General features: G+C 50.9%; 1 protein-coding gene across 1 annotated transcript in view; it reads left to right on the top strand.

The window, feature by feature from the left end:
• Nucleotides 1–25,013, top strand: part of CROCC2 (ciliary rootlet coiled-coil, rootletin family member 2) — a 218,213-nt gene extending 193,200 nt beyond the window's left edge. Inside the window, exons 33-36 of the mRNA XM_084638245.1 lie at nt 7,364–7,564; nt 19,692–19,823; nt 20,906–21,079; nt 23,255–25,013. Of these exons, the coding sequence (XP_084494371.1) occupies nt 7,364–7,564; nt 19,692–19,823; nt 20,906–21,079; nt 23,255–23,305 (558 nt within the window). The 3' untranslated portion in view covers nt 23,306–25,013. The remainder of the gene's footprint in view (nt 1–7,363; nt 7,565–19,691; nt 19,824–20,905; nt 21,080–23,254) is intronic.

The following is a 25,013-nucleotide window of genomic DNA, read 5'->3' as shown; positions in this document are numbered from 1 at the left end:
AAAATAAGGAATAGCTGTTTATACAATGGTTAGTAAAACCCTGTGGGATGAAAGGCACTATATACATGTAGGGTAGTATTTAATTATGTATTGGTTGTTCTGTATGTATTTATTATGGGAAAGAAGACCGCAAAAGATGGAATAGAAAAAACAGAAAGAGGAAGCACGAAAGAGACACAAATGTAGACTGGTAGGGATAGAGGTCCTGACTCTGGTTTCAGCTGTGTGGTGTAAATCTAGTAGAATTATTCCAAATATACATTGCTGGACTGAGAACAGAACTGGGCCCAAAGAGAAAAAGTCGAGAAGAGAAACCAGATATAGAAACATTGAGGGAGCCACAAAGCCGTCCTCTCTGAAACTGTTGGGACCCATTTTCTGGTGGTGTAAAATGACACAGTTCTTCTTCGGGTGATTGCTCATATCGATTCCAATTAGGTGTGTGCGCGCTGTGTGCACAGTCATTGGAAAGTTTTTCCCCTAGCAGCACCCATCGGGTCGGCTATGAAGCCCCCTGGAGTGGTGCCTTCATGGCACTCAATATATGACCCTGCCGACCTGGTGCCTCCTCAGTTCCTTCTTACCGCCAGTGACGGATATTGGAACTGTGGCGTCTTGCTTAGCAAGTTCTCCATGTTTCCTTAGCTCTTGTTTTTCTTGTTGTTTCTTATATCTTTGTATTTAGTTTATTTTAGTAGTAGTTTGTAGCAGTTGGGCTTGGGGGGTTTACCCTCTATCCTGACTGCTTTCTCTTGGGAGGGCTTTCATGCCCAAGTCCCAGGGGTTCAAGCCCTGCAAGTCCTGCTCCAAGCCCATGCCAATGGGCAACCCTCACAACGTGTGTCTGGAGGAGGCTCACCAAACTGATTGGTGCAGGATTTGTAAGGGGCTTCTACCCAGAACCAAAAAGGAGTGAGGTTTTTGCCTTAAGCAGCTCCTTATGGAGGCGACACTTAGCCCTCAGCCTCCTTCGGCGCTGCAGGACCCAGCACCAAGTTCTTCGGTGCGTAGTGCCCCAGCAGCAGTGGTGGAAGCGACACTGCGGATAGACTGTAGCAGAGAACTGCAAACTGCCACTCCCTGGCACTGAAACTGGCAGGATTGACCTGGCACCACTCCCTGGTGCATATGTGGCACCAGAAACAAGGGAGGAGTGGCTCTCTGTCCCAGAGGCCTACCCCTCTGGAGCCGGCCAGTGGGGTGCGTCCCTGTGAGGAGCACCCAGTGCCGAAGCCTGTGGAGACGGCACCGTTGACTTTGGCCCCGCAAGGGGGACTGTCGAGTCCAGTGCCATTGGACTCCCCCACCCACATCATCGAGGAGTTGGAGCTGCCATCCACTCCAGACACCTTTGTGGCAGCGAGGGACCTCATCACCATGACAGCGCCGAGGATTCGCGCCTAGCCTCCAGTACCGCATCGTATGGTGCCATCTCGAGGCAAACCAGAAATGATCCAGCGGTTGGCACCGCTGATCGAGTCCCAGCACCACTCGGAGTACCAGCACTGCTCGCAATCGTGGCACCGCTCCAGGTCACGCCAGCGCTCCCACTCGTGACACCGATCTGCACGTCAGTCTCCTTCACAAAGCAGGTCCTGGACCTGGCAATGGTCCCGATGCTGCTTGACGACCCCGCGTAGCTCCAGGTCGCGGCACCGCTCCCCAGCTCAGCGCCACTTGGCTCCACCCTGGCCCTTGCAGTCCCAATCCCAGTGCTCATACTCGGAGGTGGGATCTAGGTATTTGGAGCAGGACCAGCACCAGTCTGGCCATGGACACTCTGAGGTGGGGGCAGGACCATGGCCTGCACAGTGGCAGGGACCAGCACAGTGGCCATTTTGGATCCCATGGGTGTACCACCAGGCCCACGGCACCCAGTCTAAAGGTTCCCAATTGGCCACCTCTGAACCAAGGGTGGCAGAGGCCTCAGCCAGTTGCCCCACCCTTAGGGGTGCTGAAGGGCCATGCCCCTGTCTCCACTTAGAACCAACTCCAACTCCAGTTCCTGAGCCTGGGGCTACCAGTGACACAGGTTGTCAGGCTCCTGATGAGCAGGAGGGGCAGGAGAACCCTGTTCCCCCATTAGCCTCTTCATCCTCCTCCCCAGACAAGGCCATCGCAGGCAGTTCCATCTCTGGACCGCCTCCTGTAGACAGCTGCACCCACCAGGAATTCCTGTGCAGGGTGGCACTCAACATGGGCCTGCAAGCTGAGGAGGTGGTGAAGTCAGAAGACCCAGTGGTCAACATTTTAGCCCCAGAAGGTCCTTCAAGGGTGGCTCTGCCCCTCATCAAAATTATATAGGCCAATGCCAAGACTATCTAGCAGACTCTGGCCTCCATCCCTCCCACAGCCAAGGGCATTGAGAGGAAGTACTTTGTGCCCTCAAAGGGGTACGAATACCTCTTTACGCACCCGCAGCCCTGTTCATTGGTGGTTGTGGCTGTAAATGAGAAAGAGAGGCAGGGGCAGCAGGCCCCAGCACCCAAGTCCAAGGAGGCCAAGTTCCTGGACTTGTTTGGGCGTAAAGTGTACTCTACGGGGGTCGGGGGGATCCAGCTCAGGATTGCCAACCAGCCAGCAATTCTGAGCCGATATAACTTCAACTCCTGGAACCCGATGCTCAAGTTCCAGGAGCTTGTGCCAACTCAGTCCAGGGAGGAGTTTGGGGCCATAGTAGAGGAGGGCAGGGCGGTGGCACGGACCTCTTTACAGGCCTTACTGGACTCTGCGGACTCAGCAGCGTGCACCTTGTCCTCAGGTATTGCCATGAGGCACACCTTATGGTTGCAAGCCTCGGGCCTACCACCCGAGGTTCAGCAGACAATGCAGGACCTGCCTTTTGATGGGGCGGTCCTGTTTATGGAGCAGACTGACTCTCGGCTGCATAGCCTAAAAGACTCAAGGGTTACTTTGAAATCCTTGGGTATGCACACCCCAGCAACCCACGGAAGCAGTTCAAGCCCCAACAGCTGCAGCAACATTCCTACCCTCCTCGGCCGAGGCTGGACTTTTACAGACAAAGGGGCAGGAAGGGCAGAAGGAAGCCTTCCAACCCCCTTCCAGACAAGGCCAGGGCCCAAACAAACCATCGTCGGGTTCCAAGCAAGCCTTTTAAAGGGATGTCGGAGGACAGCGCACCAGACTCATTGCCAGATCCTTCCCCACCCTTTTTGAATCGTTTGTCCCACTTCTGCCATGCCTGATCCCAAATAACCTCAGACTGCTGGATCCTCCGCATGGTGGAAGCAGAATACTGTCTCCAGTTCTGCTCCTATCCTCCCTCGCACCTCCTTTCCAGGAGGTGCAGGCACTCCTTGCCATGGGAGTGGTGGAGGAGGTTCCTCAGGAGCTAAAGGGCAAGGGATTCTACTCCCGATACCTCCTAATCCCCAAGGCCAAAGGGGGTCTCAGACCCATCCTAGACCTGCGTGGGCTCAACGAATTCATGGTAAAGTTGAAGTTCTCCATAGTCTCCCTGGGCACTATTATCCCCTTCCTGGATTTGGGAGACTGGTATGCTGCCCTCGACATGAAGGATGCGTACTTCCATATAGCAATCCGTCCAGCACACAGGCACTTCCTGCGCTTTGTGGTCAACCACAAACATTATCAATTTGCTGCCCTACAATCCAGCCTCTCAACAGCCCCCTGAATGTTCACCAAGTGCATGTTGATTGTGGCTGTTTTCCACCATCACCAGCAGGTGCAGATATACCCCTCCTCGATGACTGGCTGCTCAGGGGCCGGACCAGGGCGCAGGTGCAGACTCAAATCCGTTTGGTCAGGTCATGTTTGAGTGACTGGTTCTCCTCCTCAACTTGGGGAAGTCGACCCTGGAACCGACCCAGAGAATAGAATTCATTGGAGAAGCGTTAGACTTGGTCCAGGCGTGGGCACTTCTACCGGAGTCCCGATTCTGAGCCATCACGGACATAATTAAAAGCCTCCAGCAATTCCCAACCTCAACAGCAAGGGGGTGCCTGAGTCTCCTCGGCCACATGGCTTCTTCCACTTAAGTGACCTGGCATGGTAGGCTGCGGCTCAGACTGTTGCAGGCATGGCTCGCCTTGGTCTACTGCCCGAGGTGCGACAGCTTGAATTCAGGGGTCAAGGTGCCAGGGCAGATCCTCACGTCCCTTCGCTGGTGGCTTGACCCCCTAGCGGTGTGCAGAGGAGTCTCCTTCCACAACCCTCAACCTTCCTTGTCCCTGGTTATGAACACATCAGCTCTGGGATGGGGGCGCATCAGGGGGACCTCCAGACACAGGGCCTGTGGTCATAGGATAAGCTCTCCCTACATATCAATGTCAAGGAGCTGAGGGCGGTGTGCCTTGCTTGCCAGGCCTTCCAGGCCCGACTGCAAGACCAGTGCATAGCAGTTCTAATGGACAACACCACCGCCATGTTTTACATCAACAAGCAAGGGGAAGCTCGTTCCTCTCCCCTGTGCCAGGAAGCCCTTCATCTGTGGGAGTTCTGCATAGCCCACTCCATTCACCTGGAAGCATCCTTTCTACCTGGAGTTCAGAACATGCTGGCGGACTGGCTCAGCAGGTCCTTCCACACTCACGAGTGGTCCATCCAACTGGATGTCATACACCTCGTCTTCTAAAGATTGGGGGTTTCCCCAGGTTGACCTGTTTGCCACTCGACACAACAGGAAGTGCCCAATGTTTTGCTCCTTCCAGGGTTGCAGCCCAGGCTCCCTCACAGACGCATTTCTGCTATCCTGGAGAGGTCGCCTGCTCTATGCCTTTCCCTCATTCCCTCTTATGCGCAAAGTCCTGCTCAAGGTCCGCAGGGAGGGGCAAAGGTAATTCTGATAGCTCCAGTGTGGGCTCGCCAGCACTGGTACACCACACTACTGGAGCTGTCAGTGGACACACCAGTCATGTTACATCTCCTCCCCGACTTACTCAGGACCATGGTCACCTCTGTCACCCCGACCTACGATCCCTCCACCTCATGGCTTGGAAGCTTCATTGCTGAAGCCCATGGAACTTCTGTGCTCAGAACGAGTAAGGAAGGTCCTTGGCAGCAGGAAGCCCTCCACTAGAGCCACGTATCTGGCAAAGTGGAAAAGATTCTTGTGTTGGTGTGACCAGCGTCGCACACACCCCCTCCAGGTACCGGTACTCCTCATCTTAGAGTACCTCCTACATCTGAAACAGCAAGGCCTGGCGGCATCTTCCATAAGGGTACACCTCGCTGCTATCTCGGCCTTCCACCCAGGAGCATCTGGTCGATCTGTCTTCGCCAACCATATGGTTCGTCACTTCCTCAAAGGTTTGGAGCGCCTACATCCTCAGATCAGGCAGCCTGTCCCTGCATGGGACCTTAACCTGGTCCTCTCCAGGCTCATGGGGCCCCCATTCGAACCACGGGTGATGTGCTCTCTCCTGTATCTGTCTTGGAAGGTAGTTTTCCTGGTTTCCATTACGTCTGCGAGGAGGTCTGAGCTAAAGGCCCTCACCTCTGAACCGCCTTACATGGTTTTCCACAAGGATAAGGTGCAACTCAGGCCACACCCGGCCTTCCTTCCCAAGGTAGTATCGCACTTCTACACCAGCCAGGACATTTTTCTGCCTGTCTTTTACCCTAAGCCTCATGCCAGTACCTGGGAGCAGCAGCTACACTCCCTTGATGTTGGAAGAGCACTAGCTTTCTACATCGAGTGCTCTAAGCCATTCAGAAAATCAAGCTAGCTGTTCATAGCGGTGGCAGACCAGATGAAAGGACTCCCAGTCTCATCTCAAAGAACATCCTCCTCGATCTTGTCCTGCATCCGCACGTGCTATGAACTGGCCTGAGTGCCAATCTCAGCTCTCACAGCACACTCCACTAGGACCCAGGCCTCATCAGCTGCATTCCTGGCCCAGGTCCCGATCCAAGAAATCTGCAGGGCAGCGACTTGGTCCTCGATGCATACCTTCACTTCTCACTGCACCATCGTCCGGCACGCCAGAGACGACGCAGCTTTCAGTAGAGTGGTTCTACAATCAGCGTTTCCTTAACTCCGACCCCACCGCCTGGGTACGGCTTGGGAGTCACCTAATTGGAATGGTTATGAGCAATCACTCGAAGAAGAAAAAACGGTTACTCACCTCTCGTAACTGTTGTTCTTCGAGATGTGTTCCTCATATTCATTCCAAACCCACCGGCCTTCCCCTCTATTGGAGTAGCCAGCAAGAAGGAACTGAGGAGGCACCGGGTCGGCAGTGTCATCATATATTGAGCGCCATGAAGGCACCACTCCAGGGAGCTCCACAGCCAACCTGACGGGTGCTGCTCGGGGGAAAACTTTCCGACAACTGTGCACGTAGCGTGCATACACCTAATTGGAATGGATGTGAGGAACACATCTCAAAGAACAACAGTTACGAGAGGTGAGTAACCATTTTTTCCTCCTGTGACTGCATCACTTTACACCAGCCTCAATCTGCACAGCACCAATCCCAAAGAAGGGTTGGCCTCCTCAGCCTAATAGTGTGTGAAAATGCATCACCTCCCAAACTGAGGTGACAAAATGAGCCTGGAGACAGGTTGGGCGGCATCTCGTTCTCCTGTGCCGCATGATCCATTTCATGACAGGGTGTCCCTTCGCATGTGACATGTAGCACAGCAGTCTGCTGTGAAGTTTGTAGCCTACCAATAGCCATTTTGCCATGTTACTTGGAACAGTGAAATACAACTGTGTATGCTGCACAACTCAATGGAGCCACACTGCTTTGCATCAGCCAAGAGCTGGCCCTGTATCTTTAACCTTAACTCTTTAACCATTTTGAATATCCCAATAAGCCTATATTCACCAGACCTGACATGTGATGAAACACTCACCGCTTGGACCATAGATGCTATCATTACCAAGAGGCTGGCCTGGTGAATGTCGGGTTCCAGTATTGCCAGGTGCCAGGGGCAATTTTACAGATAGAAGATATCTGCTCCAAAAAAGAGTAGGCCAACTTTTTTCAGACCTAGGCACCCAGCCCATTTCCCGTGGGCCTAGCTCCCATAGCAATCATTCCATTAATTTAGGTGCCTACTTATGGCTTTTGGTGCCTAGCTTTAGGCACATGACATTGAAAATGTTGTCTGTAAATCATAGGCCTACATGTCACTATTCTAAGGAGTCTGACTCTTGTAGTTGCTTCCTGTAAGAGTAGAGCACAGAGGTACAGGCATCACACTGTTATTAACTCTGAAATGCAACTGCTCTGTTCAGCTGGTGCCTGGATTTGAACTCTCACTAGGCATAAGAATTCCTTAAAGCCCCCACCTTCCCCAACCTGATGCAGCAGTGTTACCCCAGCTGGGGATCTGTCCCCAAAACCTTACAGTCCATCTCTTGGGTATGTCACAGATAGTCCATCGTCAGCAGCAGAGTGAGCAGGAGGCTATAGCATCGCTGCACAACATGCAGGATGAGAACAACATTCTCCAGGAGAGACTGCTGACACTGCAGAGAACTGTAGCCCACCTAGAAGGGGAGAACAAGGAGCTGGAGCAATCAGTCTTTGAGCTGAAGCAGGACAATTCTGCCCTGAAGAAGACCCTCAGCAAGGTACTGTAGGGAAAGTTGTGAAGACACCAACGGATGTTAAATTGGACACATGCAATGACGCACAAGAATGCAAACAGGCACAAGCTGTCTCAGGCCTGGAGCTGTGTATTTCATCTGCAGACACTCGTGCACAGCCTGCATGATACTAGCAATGTCCAGGGTTGGATCCTCAGTGGAGAAATCAGTGAGACCCCCAAAGAGGTCAGTGGAGCTCAGCTGATTGACCTCATCTGGGGATCTGGCCCATTCATAGGGATCTATGAAAAGAAATACAAGCAGCAAAGTCAGTGAAGGTCTATAGGAGGCAGGTGGGTCAAAAGCTCCACCCCTCCCCCTCCTGCTGCTCCCCACCTTTCTCCTCCCCAGTAGTACAACACTGTTCAGTTCTTCTCTCATCCCCCATCTGCCAGCTACCATGCACCAGACCCTCCCAAAGTACCTTCCTCTTAGACCTGGAGTCCTGGCTCTCTTCTGAATCCCTGACCTTGTCCTCAGTGACTCCAGCTTCCACTCTGGTGTCCCCTCCCACTCGCTAACCCCCCGCCTCCTCGAGCCCTTGCTCAGCTAAAGGGCCACTTGCTCCACCTTGCTCTCCCTGTAGTATTGCTCCATCTCTGACCTTGCACCTTCCATGGCCCCTCTCTTCAACCACTGCCTCATTGCTCTGGTGCCCCCAGCACCCACCCCTTCACCCAGCGTTGTTATGAGCTGCATCCCATCCATGTCCATGACCTTTCTACTGCTCTCAGTCCCCTGCTCCAGAGCCCCTTCCTTTTTCTGACTCACTTGTTGATTCCCTCCCTTCCAGACTGGACTCCTGGGCTCCTCTCTCCATCTGCAAAGTTGCTTCCTCCAGCCCCAAACCCTGGCTTTCCCCATCATCTGCATCATTCACTCCTGTCCTCTGGGGTATTCCTCATCATTTGTCTACACAGCACACGAGGCCCTGAGCTTGGCCAGGACCTCTGGGCACTACTGGAGTATAAATGGTCAGTAAAACAAGTGATGAGAACCTGCCAGTGGTGCATTTACCAGCATATACATCCAGAGAGCAGGCTTCATTCTGCATTCTCCTGCCCTTTGCATCATCATGTCCACTAGTGCAAAGGGAGGGAGAAATCCAACCCTTCTGATCTGCAAAGAGTCTGAGTGAGAATACAAGGTGGAGTGCAAGGAGAAAGGGTTGTCTTCTTCGTTCTGATTTGTGTGCAGATGTGCGTGTTCACCAGCGTACAGACATGGGAGCAGATCCTCAGCTGGTGTAAATCAGCCTGGCTTTGTTAGTCAAAAAAGCTGTGCCAATGGACCCCACTGATCATATACATACACACACTTGCCTTGGATCATGTCATGTCTGTTTGTGTGCACAATCATATCTCTAGATAGGTAGGTAGAGATATTACAGACATACACACACATTTGCCTCTGACAATGTATATTCATGCATATAGACCCAGCATCAGGAAAGCATCTCAATTCAGCAAAGCACTACTTAACATTAAGCATGTGCTCAAATCCCACTGAAGTCAAGCACATGCTTAAGCACTTTCCTGAATCAGAGCCATAGTGTAGTATAGATGTGAGCTTTCCCTTCCACCTCTGCCGATTGAAATCAGTGGAGACAGACTGCTGTGAGAGAGAGGAGAGTCAGACTCTCTGCATTCCCACAGTCACATAACATGGAATAGAAATAACCATGTGAACACAAAAGCCCAAGCAGAATCCTGTGAGTGGGAGAGAGAGATCGCTGGCTGTGTGTTCCAGTAACCTTTGTTTTCTTGGCCCCTATCCAGTCACTTCCCACCACTTGCATTTATGTACATGATTATTGCTCTCACATTCTTTGAATGTAGTCCAGATAACGAGTTCAAAACTCTTCATTCAAATGTAGTCTCCTCCAAAACTCTCACAAACACAAATGCATAAGCACACACGCATGCACACACATACATGTGCACACCTCTTGGCTACCTGATTTCTTCTCCTGCTTAAAGAGGGAGCTAATGTTCCACTCTGAGGCACTGATTCCAGTTCGAAGGAGTAATTTGTGTCACGCATGTGTTTGGTATCAGCAGGGGCTCTCTGGGATTGGCCTAATTAGCTTTAGTGATGGGGGAAGCAAAATCCAAACCATGTGCTAAAGCCGTCTTCTAAATTTAATACAAGTAGTTTCAGATTGACTTTTGACCCCTCTACCCAAAAAGATTGGTGTCTAAAAGTATCTGTCTCTTTAATCAGCTGCTATTCCTTTCCCCTGCTTGCCCCAAACACACACACACACATTGTTTCATTCAGAACTCTCTTTTTTGATGGTTTCATAGTTTTTATTGTTTCATTTCCAACCAGTTTGATGGTTTCTGAACTTGATCACAGCACACAGAGCTGTGTGCAGCTCTTTGTGTTGTGTCTCAATTTGCCTGTCTGAAAGATGGAGGCAATCACAGGTCCTTACCTGTGTGCTATGAGCATCGGCTGTGTGCTGTGAGACGTCATCTCATGGCTCTTTCCATAAGAGGATGGGTTTGCCATAGGGCCAAATTTTCCCTTTCATCCAGTGCTGCACAGCATGCTTGTCTGCTGATCGGCCGTTTCCTTTACCTCAGAAATGGCTACACACTATCGATATTTATATCCATACAGCCCAGCTCCTCAGCTGCAGATGAGATTCACATGGCATAACTCGAGTGGACTGCATCACCTTTGCACACCCCCTGACCCTGGGCTGGCTGTGCATTGGGATGGTCCCTGTGAGGGCTGCTTTAACCTGCACCAGCTGCCAATAGTCTGAAGGGGCCTAAGCAACAGCTGTGGACCACTGGGGTGCAAGGATGCCCTGGCACCATCTCCAGTGCTGGCCACAGGGAGGTGGGCTGGCATAGAGACATTTTGTCAATTCTGCACCACCTAAGGATGCCCACCCTGGGGTGATCCTCCAGTAGGCCAGCTGTTTGCCGTGCTCCACCAGGAGAAGCTGGGCCAGGGAGTGTGAAGCACTGGACTTTGACTGGGAGCCTTGGAGAAGAAAGGCACTATGCCTTGCAAAGGGAAACACCTTCCCTCACAGGAGGAGGAAGGACAGGCAGGGCATGGGGTGGGGAAACCTGCCACTGTCAAGTGATTGTGATGAGCCGCTGCAGAGCAAACACAGCCTGGGCCCTGCAGCTACTCTCCTCTCAGACACACCAGGGCAGCTCACAGAGACTTCCAGCCAGAGCCTCCGTGAATGTCAATCTTCACTGACTTCAGGGATGCTATGCTGATTGACACCCTCTGCGGATCTGTCTCATTGTCATCAGCAGAGCTATGCCCATTTATGCCAGCTAGGAATCTGACCCATTGACCCCAATGGAGCTACACCCATTTACATCACCTGGGGATCTGGCACTGCAGGTCTCAGAATGCAACACTCTGCCTTGATCTGCACAGTCAAGATATGAAAGGTGAGGATGGCTGCAAAGGGCTCTAGTTGATGTAAAGTCAGAGCAGCCCATGAGCTCACTGTGATTTGCCAAAGCTGGGCACAGTCTGGGTGCTGATGTTATATTGACAACTCCAAACAAAAGGGATCAGAGGCTGTTCAAAACTGTTCCAGCCTGGACTTCTGTGAACTACACTGGCTAACAGCAGCCAGTAGGGAGCACTGTGCTGTCCAGGGATCAGCAGGAGCCATGCCCCTCATCCCTAGCCATGCCTCTCATGCAAGGAGGTGGCTTAGTGGTGCTACAGCGGCCCCTACATAACCCCAGGACCTCTAAGAATGTGTTTCCCCTAGTGATGCAAAGACCCTTCAGCAAACCAAAAACCTGGCCATGAGTCTGACTCCACCCCATCTAACTCAGCGACCGGTGGTTTTCCAGCAGCAGGTTCATGCTCTTGTTGGTGAGGCAAAGTAGGGAAGCCCAGGACTGAGAGATCCTGGTGCTGAAAGAAAAGGAGTACTTGTGGCACCTTAGAGACTAACCAATTTATTTGAGCATGAGCTTTCGTGAGCTACAGCTGTAGCTCACGAAAGCTCATGCTCAAATAAATTGGTTAGTCTCTAAGGTGCCACAAGTACTCCTTTTCTTTTTGCGAATACAGACTAACACGGCTGTTACTCTGAAACCTGGTGCTGAACATTCTCGTTGCCTCCAGAGAAGCTGTCTCCCTTTTCCAGCATCAAGAACCCTCAAGGAATCCAGGAGGGCCTCACAAATTGGGCATTGGCTGAACTAACCCCCAGGGCAGCCTTGCTTCCCGCTCCATTCTGCTTGGACAATGCAGCCAGCTTGGCCCCATGGGTTCCCCTGTGAGTGTCCCCATGAATCCAGAGTTTAAAGCTTCTCCCCAGGGAGAGGCAGAACAGATTGTCCTGCTCTGGAAGTGAATGTTTCCTTGGCATTGCTGCCCCTGCTCCAATGACCCTGTGATTCCCGGGTCTGTTCAAATAAACTGGGCCTTAACAGAAACTGAGAGCTGCCTGGCAGAATGATGCAACTGACCCCACAGATGCCACAGGAAGCAGTGGGAGCTCCTGTTCAGAGGTTAGTGACAGCCTGAAAGGGGCGACTATCCTGATGTTAGCCTCTCCATCGGGGACATCCATATCTTTGTTTAATGTGGCAGCCAGTGCCTCATTTGGAGCATCTTACGAATCAACAAGCTGTAGCATTAACACTGTGTAAGGAAAGCGTAGGAGCCAATGTTCAATGCACAGTTGGAATCGTAAAAATGCTTTGCCACCCCAAAAGGGTATGCAGAGTTGGTAACTACATGTGCAAAATAGGCATTACTACCTCTCCGACGCATGCAGTTGTGCTAAGTGCACACACAACCTACATGCACAAGAGAGCATGTGTTTTGCTTGCAACTGCATGGATAACGTGAGTAAAAATCAGGCCCCAGATCTGTTCTGATCTGGGGCTTTATTAGGAGGGGGAAATTCTCTCTGATCTGCTGTACCAATCCAAATATTTGGTTGGGAGGAACAATAACCACTGGTTTAGACGATCTCAAAGAAAGAAGATGAACAGGTGAGGAAAATTTCCCTTTAGGAATACCTTGATATTAGCCAACATGGTGTGTCAGAGTCTGGGACTTGGTGAGAAAAGGGGAACTGTTTCTTTTAACATTTTCTCTATTGAGGGTTTCCATAGAGCTGTACAGGAACAGAACAGGCAATAAAATACCTGTTGGAAGCAACTGCTCAAGGGCTTGGTTACTTAATAGTGGAGATCTGGTAATAAAGATGGAACAGATCTATACTCAACATTCCCAGTTGCACTCATGGAGCTCTGGTGTCACTTCACTGAAATCCATGGAGTTACTTCTGACTGAGGCGAGCGTGACTTAGAGCCGAGTTCGCCCAGTACATGTAGGGAGACATTGGGGTGGTCTCTTAAGAGAAGAAGTCACTAATAAGAGTAAGTATCAAGGGATAGCCATGTAAGTCTCTATCCACAAAAACAACAAGGAGTCCGGTGGCACCTTAAAGACTAACAGATTTATTTGGGCATAAGCTTTTGTGGGTAAAAAAATACTTCTTCAGATGCATGGAGTGAAAATTACAGATGCAGGCATTATATAATGACACATGAAGAGAAGGGAGTTACCTCACAAGTGGAGAACCAGTGTTGACAGGGCGAATTCGATCAGGGTGGATGTAGTCCACTCTCAATAATTGATGAGGAGGTGTCAATTCCAGGAGAGGCAAAACTGCTTTTGTAATGAGCCAGCCACTCCCAGTCCCTATTCAAGCCCAAATTAATGGTGTTAAATTTGCAAATGAATTTTAGTTCTGCAGTTTCTCTTTGAAGTCTGTTTCTGAAGTTTTTTTGTTCAAATATAGCTACTTTTAAATCTGTTATAGAATGTCCAGGAAGATTGAAGTGTTCTCCTACTGCCTTTTATATGTTACCATTCCTGATGTCCGATTTGTGTCCATTTATTATTTTACTTAGGGACAGTCCAGTTTGGCCAATGTACAAGGCAGAGGAGCATTGCTGGCACATGATGGCATATATCACATTAGTAGATGTGCAGGTGAATGAGCCCTTGATGGTGTGGCTGATGTGGCTGGGTACTCTGATGGTGTCGCTAGAGTAGATATGGGGACAGAGTAGGCAATGAGGTTTGCTACAGCGATTGGTTCCTGGGTTAGTGTTTCTGTGGTGTGGTGTGTAGTTGCTGGTGAGTATTTGCTTCAGGTTGGAGGGCTGTCTGTAAGTGAGGACTGGCCTGCCTCCCAAGCTCTGTGAGAGTGAGGGATCGTTTTCCAGGATCAGTTGTAGATCATTGATAATGTGCTGGAGAGGTTTTAGCTGGGGGGCTGTATGTGATGGCCAGTGGTGTTCTGTTATTTTCCTTTTTGGGCCTGTCCTGTAGTAGATGACTTCTGAGTAAGATCAGGATGGCTCTAGCAAATAAACTCTGTACCTGATGGACTGGACACAAGCATGTCCTGCAGGGTGTGGATTAAGGTTTTGCTAGGAGCATTAAGTGGAAGGAGTCAGCAATTCACACCCCCTCTGCTCTCCTCCCCGCTCCCATCTCACAGATCAGGTGACTGTGTCGGGTGGGGCCGATGTGGAGAGCCCTGGATGGGGGCCCAGAACAGCTCCATGGAAGCTCTCAGTGTATGGGAAGGAGGGGGGAGGCTAAGGAAAGAGTGATGCAGATCTGCTAGGCTCTCCCTCCTGAAGAAGGGGAGGCCAGAGATAACTACCATGGATCATCTCCATGATGTGGGGAAGGATTTCTTCCTACCACACCTTCCCAACATACAGTCCAGCTCCTTGGGCTTTGCGTCAGGTCCAGAATTTGACCCAAAGGAACTCACTTCTGGCTGTGTCCAACAGCTGTTTCCCTAACTGTGTCACTGCTTTCCATTTACTGTAGTAAGGAGTTTAATTCATACAAGGTAGTCAGACCATTGTCCTGGTTTTCTTCGCAAATGGGCGTGTGTGTGTGCAGTTGTGATTTGGACGTGCTGCTCTGCAGAGGATTGAGCCACCCATTTGGTTTCCTTTTGCAAAATCAGCTGTAGATTGTGGGGTGGGAGTGGGCTGCTGAATCTGCTGAATTCCTGTCGGCATACATTGCATTTGTGCATCATCGGGATTCTAAGGGTATGACGCTCCCCTCTGGTGTTATCTGGACCGGTGATCTGCTAGGCCACTCCAATCCTTGACTCTGGGAGCCAGCCTTACCCCACCCTGCTGTGAGGACCCCCACTCCTGGGCTGTTCATGCATAGCCTCTGGCATGTAAGCTGCTCCCAGCTACTTGCAAGCAAATGACACTAGCCAATATCTCTGGTCCCAGAAACAACCCTAGGAACCTCCATCTTGCAGTGTCCAGTTATGCCCACTGGACGCTGCAAGTTTATATAAGTTTGTCAATTTAACAAAGAAATTGATATGTACCAGGCTTGTTCTCCCCAGGGGAGTCTCTGACACACTGCAAACAAAATGCACTGCTTCAGGTAGAATAAACAGATTTATTAACTATAAAGGTAGATTTAAGTGATTATAAGTCAAAGCATAAGTAGTCAGATTTGGTCAAATGAAATAAAAGCAAAACACATTCTAAGCTGATCTTAACACTTTCAATGTCCTTACAAACTTAGATGCTTCTCACTACAGGCTGGCTCTTCAGCCAGGTTCTCCCCTTTGATCAGTGGTTCAGTTGCTTGGTGGTGGTGGTGTCTGTAGATGTAGGTGGAAGAGAGGGAGCATGGCAAAATGTCTCTCCCTTTTATCATGTCCTTTCTTTCCTCTTGGCTTTGCCCCACTCCTCCCCTTCAGAGTCAGGTGAGCATTACCTCATCGCAGTCCCAAAGGAAGGGGGTGACTCCCTCGACGGTCTGACAGATTCTTTTGTTGCTGCCTAAGCCAGTGTTCATTGTTCCTGTGAGGCTGGGCTGGGTTTGTCCCATCCATGCCCTGATGAGGTGTGAACTGCCTCTCAGTTCTTGGAGAGTTTTTGCATGGGCTTGCTTTAAACCATGAGGATACATTTTCAGCCTCATAACTATATACATGAAATTACAACCTATAATCTTACTATAACATTACTGTAACAATTACTATAACAACCATGCTCAGTGCATTATGAGCCTTCCAAAGACACCCAACATGACAAACTTTGCATTGGATACCACACAATCATTTTATAAAGATGAACATGGGGGTGTAGGGTGTTCCCCCGAGGTATAGAGCGTCACAAAGGGACAGTGTGAAAACAAAGTTCCAGAACAGTCGTTTAAACATCCCGCTCTGAGCCAAAAGTCACAAGGCATTTCCCGGCTCCAGGGAGTGTCCAATACAATTCTGGTGATACTGTCGGATAGAGATCTATTTCAGAGGTCCATACTGAACTAATCAAGTTGTTCTTCATTATCACTGAGAGGGAGAAGAGGAGAATGTGATGAATACTGTATCTTCCACTCTTTATCATGACTATGTTCCAGTTCCCCTTATGCAAACTCAGAAATAATGTGCAGGAAAGTCAAGATACACAACACTTCATGATACAAGTGCCAATGCTGGCTAAAAGACTATTAGTCCCCTGTTCACAGCTCATTATTGCAGTAGTTCCCTTCTGTCCCAAAGGAGATTGGCACCCCATCATACTGGGTGCTGTACTCATCCATTGTAAAGGACAATTGCTGCACTAAAGAGTGTACAATTGAAATACTCAAAGAGTGGGAGAAAGGAAGATACATTATCCCCATGAGAACTGAGGCACAAAGACAGATTAGGTGACTTGCTCCAGATCTCACATAGCAGAACTGGGATTCAAACCCAGTATTCCTGAGGCTAAAGTCAGTGTGTTAACCACAAAACCCTTCTGCCCCACTAAGCTGTACCCCTTCCATAGTTAATTGGCTAGGATCTGTGTGAGTGACTACAATACACTCCTGAGAGTGCTAGAAGGAGCATAAATGAAGCTGTAGAGGAAGAAAAGCAAGATGGTGAGAGCTGGTGCCTTTTTCATATCTTGTTTAATGCCAGTGCGTGCCTGCATCACAGTGCAGTCCTTCCCTGGGATTGCCAGTTGATCTCCAGGGAAGGCTTGCACTCTGCTGCAGGGTGATTATACAAAACAGTACACAAGAAATGAAAATAAGGGAGAAGTAAAATCCTCCTCAAAGATCATTTCAGACATTTTAAATTAAACTTCATTTGTCATGAATGATCAAATCCAAGCAGTAAGATTCCTAGGGAAGAAGGAATCATCAATCCAGTCCAGTAACTCTGCAAGTGTATCCTAATGTTGCAATCCAGCAATGGGCTCCTTTTGAACATTTGCATGCATTCTGTTGAATTGTCACTCCTGGTTCCCACTCCAGAGGTGGAGCCAAGCAGCCTTTGGATGGAGAAGGGAAAAAGGTATATGTGCAGACGTGTTAGTGGGCAGCACGCATGACTTCAGCACACCAGCTTCATTGTCCTTGCTTGCTCCTTTTCACTGCTGTAGCTGTTCTCTGCATGTCCTAGTTGGGCCCTTTCAGTGCTAAAGAAGTTGTTATAATGATCAAACCCCCTGGGGTTTGCATTTGAAATCTCAAGAAATATCAGCAAGGAAAGGAAAAACAATCCAATCACGCAATAATATTTCTTGCTGTGGAAGCCATTCCAAGAGCAGCCATCTTCAATGCTGGGTTGCACCCTTGGAGAAGGAAGGACTATTGTCACTAGACAGCTGTTGGGATAGAAAACACCTGGATTTGGGGCCATCTTGACCTGCAACATTAGCAGAGTTTTGTGTTCCAGGGTGAGAATTATGTGGATAAGTTACCTTGTTGAGGCTGGACTCTCTCACCTCTCCCTAGATCACAGCTGTTCCAGGTTGAGTTCAAACCATCATTCTAGAAGTACAAGGCACTAGAGGCCATTACTCACCCTTTGAGCTATCCAGTTCCCCCTGCAGAGGGTTTGGTGGGGCTCTCTATAAAGAATTCTATATAAAAGTATGTTTTGTTGTCTAATGTCTTAGTGTTAGCTAGCAGGGAATGCCTGAACTGGGATCCTCGAAAACACATGCTCCCAGAGGCAGAGGATAGGAAATGTTCTGCTCTGGATCTGCCAGAGAGGCAGAAAAGCCAGGTATGCCTTTGCTGGCTGAGCTTGGACTGAATAGGGATTGTCCATCAGGCATCTAAATGGATTTTCTAGCTGCAGAAACTAGGATGAAAGGAAATGTGATATTTTTCTGTTGTGGAAAAGCAACATTATAGGCTGTATGAGAGTCTCAGCAAGCATGAAATCGCTTTTACATGGTGCCCCTTTATTCCCTGTGCTCAACCTCTTCCCCTGGGCTGGGGGGCGGGACAGGACAGCTAATGAGTTCCAGAAGATCAGCTGTAAATGGCCAGGGAGGGTAATTCATATCGAACTCATAAAACCCTCGAGTAGCGTCTCAGGAGGGGAAATCCGGATGTGGCCGTTTATTTATTTTGGATTTTGCTTTCTTCTCTTCTCCTTTTAACATTTTCTTCCAGGAGATGCTCATTGCTTTTTAAAGGGACAGGCCTTCCTTTGGTTGTTTGGAGGCTTTTATCTGTTCATGCAGGGCAGGGACTGCTGGTAACGAAGGCCCCTGCACAGCCAGCAGGCTCCACGCAGACCATCGCCCAAGCGCTGGGCCTTTGGGGGCCTTCTTGCTGCACGAGGTTCTAGACACAGCCCTTCTTGCACCACCATGCCACGCCCAGTCTCCAGATGCTGCCCTGAAGATGGTTGTGCCCTTCAGGACTTAATGCTGCAGCGCGGTCCTTCCTGGCCAGCCTTCATGCACTATGTGCACAGATACTGAAAGTGCTGCTGGAGGAGAGGCATTCACTGCACTGTCCTGGCTAATGCGGCTCTGCTCCACGGCTGGTCTCGCCTGCCCAAGGGCCACTCAGACCTCAACAAACTTCCAAGAAGTTGATTTGTGTCCAGAGCTCTGGGCTGTAAGGCCAGTCCCTGACAGCTCTTTCTTCCACTGAATAGTGACCGGCGTGGTGTCCCCATTTCAGTTGCAAACCCTCAGCCTTCCCCACGATCAACCTCATCCCACTGCTTCCCCCCCACACCCATCCCATCATGCTGAGTCCTTCCCTACCTCCGGGGGTATTCCCCCGACTCTGCCTCTCTCCTGATCCCACCCGCCTTTCCCTCCAAACACCTCAGATGTGCTGTCTCTGCCCACAGGCTGGGCTCTGCCCTTTCCACTCCACTGGCTTTTCCCTCCCCAGGGTTTCCCCAGCTTCTTCTTGGCCAGGTCTCAAGGTCTCCTCTGCATCTCAGTCATAGAATCATAGAAGATTAGGGTTGGAAGAGACCTCAGGAGGTCATCTAGTCAAACTTAAAAACCTCTAAGGATGGAGATTCCACCACCTCCCTAGGTAACCCATTCCTGTGCTTCACCACCCTCCTGTCCTTCTCAGTCTACACACAGCCTTTGACATGCCTGCTCCCTCACTTCTGGAACTACCCTCCAGCTCCCCCTCAGATTGCTTCCTCCAGTGACTCCCTTGTTTCCCTCCTGAGATTCCTCTGCTGTCACTCTGCCCTCTGTTGAAGGAGGCCTGCCTCACACTGCCCTCACCCACAACACAGAATCCTGGAAGATAGAGAAGTCCTCTGTCTCAGTTCCACATCTTGATGTAGCTGCTCTCATAGGTATTAGGGTGGTCCAGTGGAAAGGGCACTAGACTGGGAGGCAGGGGATCTGGGTGCTAGCCCTGCATCTACTAGTGACCTTGGACAAGTCACTTTCCCTCTCTGTGCCTCAGTTTCTACTCCCACATTTTCTCTGTGTTATCTGTTTAGATTGGAAGCTCTGAAAGGCAGGGACTGTCTCTGACTATGTGTATGTGCAGAACCTCGCACCGTGGGGCCCTGAGCTTGGCTGCAGTCTCTAGGTGTTGCTGTAATGATGAACTCAGCAAGCAGACACTCCAGAAGGTACCCTGGTTTCAAGGAGCATGCCAGCTCCAGGCAGCCAAAGCCAGCTATGTGTGCCAGCTGGTAGGGCCAGGCAGTGGGGCTCTTTTGAAAATCATCCCAAGACCTTGAAAATCCCAGCCCACTGGGAACTGCTGAGCCATGTGTGTGCCAGAGGGGAGGTGAAGGTCCCTGCCTTGCGACTTGTCCTTACAGGCAGAATGGGAGACGATCAAGAAAGAAAACAATGCCATGAAGCTCAGTGCAGAGAAGAAGCAGCTGGACCTGTCACTGAGCAGTCTGCACCAGGAGGTGGAGGACACCCTGAGGCAGAACGAGCAGCTGCAAGTCAGTCCACTGGTAACGGTGGTTTGTCACAGGAAATGGGGGTGCCTTAGAGGGTTACTCTGCTCTGGGGTGAGGAGATGAGATGAAGGCTCATGGGAGTAAGAAAAGGGAGGGAGAGGAGCACATGGGGCATGGGCAGGGGGAGACGGGACAGGCAGGGGACAGGTAGGAGCAAACAGGAGCTCAGCAGAGTTCAAAGGATGCCTAGAGTCCCAGCCAAAGGAAGCCATAGCCCATGGCATCATCTGTGGCCAGGGACTTGGAAGGTGCCTGCTGGGAAGAGGCTCAGCCCAGGAAACTTCTTCCTCCCCAGTTCCATTGCTCAGGAGGAGGAGGCCAGGTGCTCAGGAAAGGGGTCTCCCAGTTTCCAGGCCTGGTGGGATAAGGAGATCCTCTGGTTCCTGTTAGGGCAGGGCAAGTCTCTCTGCTCTTGCAGGGGGCTCTGATCGCTGTCCTGGCTCTGCTGACTAAGAGACAGGGTGCATGGGGTCTTGTGGCCTGGGGGCAGGTAGAGGTGCTGACAAGGGCCAGCTCTCCTCACCTCCCAGCCTGCTGCCCCCCATGTGGAGTTCCCCAGAGAGCAGCTCTGGTGGGACACGGTGCTGTTTGGACTCAGTCTCTCTGAGAAGCGAGGGGATCCAGAGACAGGGAGGCAGGACACCATGCACTGAAGCCCAGACACTCACTTCTTTGAGAGGGTCCAGGCCTGAGGCAGCAGCTGTGAAGGAGCCTGGGGAGAAGGTGTCCACTTGCTGGCCCACGCCCTGCAAGGGGGCCTTCGAGAGAGGGCAGGGACCTGTCTGCAGCCAGCACAGGGGAGCTAAGGGTCAGGCACCATGTGAACGGAGCAGAGTCACTAAAGGGGGAAATGGCTCTTTGGTACCCGTGTGTGGTCTCACAGAGCCCAACATGGCTGTTGGAAACGGATGGTGCTAGCTCAGCACTGCCCTGTGGAAATGACCCGAGGGAAGGCTAAAGACAAGGAGCATCTGGGCCAAGGCCCTTGTTCTGCACTGCCTGATGGCCCAGTACATGGTTCCAGTGGGATTTGGCTGATGCCCTGCCCTATGTTCCTGTGCTAGGCCCAGATCACAGAGATGGAGCGGGCACATGCCCAGTGTCTGATGGAGCTGACGTCACGGCACCAGTTAGAGCTGGAGACGGAGAGGCTGCACAGCACCCAGCTCCAGGCTGAACGGTCCCTGGAGTCGAGGGAGAGAGCCCACAAGCAGTGTGTCAAGGACTTAGAGGATCAGGTACGGGGATTAGGCACACCACTGTAACGTCCTTAAAAGGAGCCATGGGGAAGGCCATGCCCTGGCTGCTGCTGAGGGCACCACATGGGCACCAGATTTGAATGAGCTCATGCAGAGGCCTCGTCAGGCAAGACTGGGGCTGGTGGGGCAGAGTGGGGTACTATGGCTGGTGAAGTGTCCAGTGCTAAGAGGAGCTGTACACTTGAGTGGCACCATTCTGATCTCAGAGCCTCCCACCCCTGCCATGCAGTGCCAGAGGGGAAGGGCCACAGGAATCAGACCCCGCCCCCCCAGGGCAGGTCCAGGGAGAGTATTATTTTCTGCCTCAATATTCCCTTGGAGAGATGCCCTGGCCCTATAAAGCAAATCCCTGTACAGCCCCATGGCTGTACATGGGAAGTGTTACTGTGCCTCTCCGTAGTGTAATGGCTCCATGCTCCCCAGATGAACTTGCTGAAAGAGCAGTTGGGCCAGGAGGTGTGGAAGAGACAGTCCTACCTCACTCAGGTGCTCCGGACAGGGAAATGATCCCAAAATAGCCCCTGTGCTCCAGCCTGGTAAGACCTAGTCAAAGACAACATTCAGGACCAGCTTTCAGCAGTGACTCTGCAGCCTGCAAGCCGGACTCTGACATCTCTGACATAGGATACAGAGGGACCTAGACAAATTGGAGGATTGGGCCAAAAGAAATCTGATGAGGTTCAATAAGGATAAGTGCAGGGTCCTGCACTTAGGATGGAAGAACCCAATGCACCGCTACAGACTAGGGACCGAATGGCTAGGCAGCAGTTCTGCGGAAAAGGACCTAGGGGTGACAGTGGACGAGAAGCTGGATATGAGTCAGCAGTGTGCCCTTGTTGCCAAGAAGGCCAATGGCATTTTGGGATGTATAAGTAGGGGCATAGCGAGCAGATCGAGGGACGTGATCATTCCCCTCTATTCGACATTGGTGAGGCCTCATCTGGAGTACTGTGTCCAGTTTTGGGCCCCACACTACAAGAAGGATGTGGATAAATTGGAGAGAGTCCAGCGAAGGGCAACAAAAATGATTAGGGGTCTAGAACACATGAGTTATGAGGAGAGGCTGAGGGAGCTGGGATTGTTTAGCCTGCAGAAGAGAAGAATGAGGGGGGATTTGATAGCTGCTTTCAATTACCTGAAAGGGGGTTCCAAAGAGGATGGCTCTAGACTGTTCTCAATGGTAGCAGATGACAGAACGAGGAGTAATGGTCTCAAGTTGCAGTGGGGGGCGGGGGTTAGGTTGGATATTAGGAAAAACTTTATCACTAGGAGGGTGGTGAAACACTGGAATGGGTTACCTAGGGAGGTGGTAGAATCTCCTTCCTTGGAGGTTTTTAAGGTCAGGCTTGACAAAGCCCTGGCTGGGATGATTTAACTGGGAATTGGTCCTGCTTCGAGCAGGGGGTTGGACTAGATGACCTTCTGGGGTCCCTTCCAACCCTGATAGTCTATGATTCTATGATTCTATGATCTCCCCTTGTGCCAGGATGCTTGACTGACGCATGGCCAGCACTGCTGTGGGGAGAGGTTTCTGGGAGGAGCTTGCACCACACTGGTGGCTGGAACAATGGGGACTGTAGGCCTTTTGCAGCCAAAAGGAAACTCTGCAGTGAGGACAGCTGTTCCCTTGGTGGTGGCCGAATCTCAGGCCACAGATGCATAGCCAATTAATTTAGGCCATTTGGCAATGGGGGACTTTTCTGTGATAGGGCTACCAGGGTGTTTCACATCCAGGGACTGAGGGGTCTGGCTGGGGTTTTGTGTGTTCGTTGTAGCCATACTCAGGGTCACCCAGAGGTGGGGGCAAGTGGGGCAATTTGCCCCAGGCCCCTCAGGGGCCCCTACGAGAGTTTTTGGCGGCACTTCGGCAGCACGTCCTTCAATGCCGCCGAACACACTCGGAGTGAAGGACCCACCGAAGACCCGCCGCCGCTTCTTCTGCTCTGGGTCTTCGGCGGCAATTCGGCGGTGGGGGGTCCTTCCGCCCCGAAGATCCAGAGTGGAAGGACCCCCGCCGCCGAAGACCCCAAGCCCCCTGAATCTTCTGGGCAGCCCTGGCCATACTAATGGGTCCTGGCTTCCTATGTTATCTCACCCCTATTCTTTAAATAGCACTGTTGTCCCAGCAATTGGGGCCACTCTTCTCTCCCTCAGGAACGGTGCCATTTGGGCCTCGTCCAGTACTGTCAGGGGCCTCCTGTCTAGCTGGTGGAGTGACAGACCCTCCCAATCTCGGCAGCATCCTCTCATGCTAGATGGGTTGTGTCACCATCAGACAGATCTGTGCAGCTTGAGGAATCAACCCTTGAGTGCACAGAACCTGCAGGGGACTGTATCCACCGACATTAATCAAAAACGTAGTGTATGCTAACAAGACACAGTGAGAGAGCACATCGCCACCATGCCTGGAGACTGGTCAAGACCTTCATCCTTTCAGGAAACACAGGACTTTTTTAACAGTGGCAGGTGGCTGGGATTAGCTCAAAGCCAAGTCATCTTGTGACTCACTGGCCCTGAGAGGCGTCAAAGTGTAAAATTCAGCATTCCACCCACTCTGCCAGCCACAGGCTCCAAGCAAATCCCTGAAGGAATCAAACTGTTTCCATGGCAACAGAGGCAATCATCTTGGGACCTCTTTGGCCTTCACCTGTTAGCATTTTACACATTTTCCCATGAATGGCTGTTGGGGGCGGGGGTATTTTTCCCAACGTCGTAGTTTGTTTAAGCACTGATTTTAAATTCTGAGAATAGAGGGTGTTTGCTAAGGAAATCAACAGTGGCATTTTCAAGGCTTTGGATGGATCTTCCTGAATTTCATCTTTTAACAACATTTGATAAGCGATATCTGATTCTGTTCCTTCCCATGATACAGGTAAATCTTCCTCACCCCACCCCACACTGCCTGGCTCAATGTAACATACAGGCATGTAGAGCAATTCTCCTCTCACACTGGCCTAACTCAAGTGACTTCTGTGGTGTCACTCCAGCCTTACACCGGTGTCAGTGAAAGTGGGACCAGACCTACACAGGGACCCAGTGCTGTCAGCTGCTGAGCACCCTTGAGGGTGACCCCACAGCAGGCAGGAGGTCCTCAGGTCCTCATAGGATTGGGCCCTCAGACACACTGGGCCAGATCCTCAGCCAGTGTAAATTAATGTGGCATCATTGATTTCACTGGAGTGAGATTGTTTCATGATAGCCAAGGAGTTGGCCCATTGACTTCAATGGAGCTACACTGGTTTACACCATTTGGGATCTCACCCATTGATTTCAATGGATCTATGCTGATTTACACCAGTGGGGGATGTGGTCTATTGCTCTCCACAGAGCTAAGCTGATTTACACCAGGTGGGGATCTGGCCCATTGACTTCAATGGAGCTACACCGATTTACACCAGCCAAGGCTCTGGCCCACTGGGGCTGATTCTCTTCTCACCCTTCTGTAAATCAGGAGTGGCTCCCTGCAGCCAATACAGTGCCCCTGGGGTGAGTGAGCGGATACCTTACTCTGTAGCTGGCGTTTCTGCCCCCTCTCTAATGGGTTGTTTCTGTGGAGTTGGATGTGGTGGCAGGAAAGACCATGCAGGAACAAACCACCATCTCCATCAGGAGGGTGGGAATCATCATACCCACATTCCAGTGCCAGTGCATTTCAGAACTGGACCCTCTGGATTGGGAAGAGTGCGTGGGCATGGATCTGGGCAGCCCAGAGAATACCCTCACATTGATGGCACAGCTGGGTCCCACTGAGGGAAATGTGCCATGTTGGTATTCACATAATCCCTTTGCTGTTGATTCTAACTGAGTCCTGCTGTTGTTTTCAGCTCCATTTCAGTCCTTACATAACATGTTCCTTGGCCTGTGTTCAGTATTAAAATGTACCTTGCAATCATTGCAGTGGGGATTATTTATA

This window comes from Lepidochelys olivacea (genome assembly GCF_965140295.1).
Source record: "Lepidochelys olivacea isolate rLepOli2 genome assembly, chromosome: 9".
Taxonomy (NCBI): Eukaryota; Metazoa; Chordata; order Testudines; family Cheloniidae; genus Lepidochelys; species Lepidochelys olivacea.
This window is presented reverse-complemented; position numbering and strand designations above follow the sequence as displayed.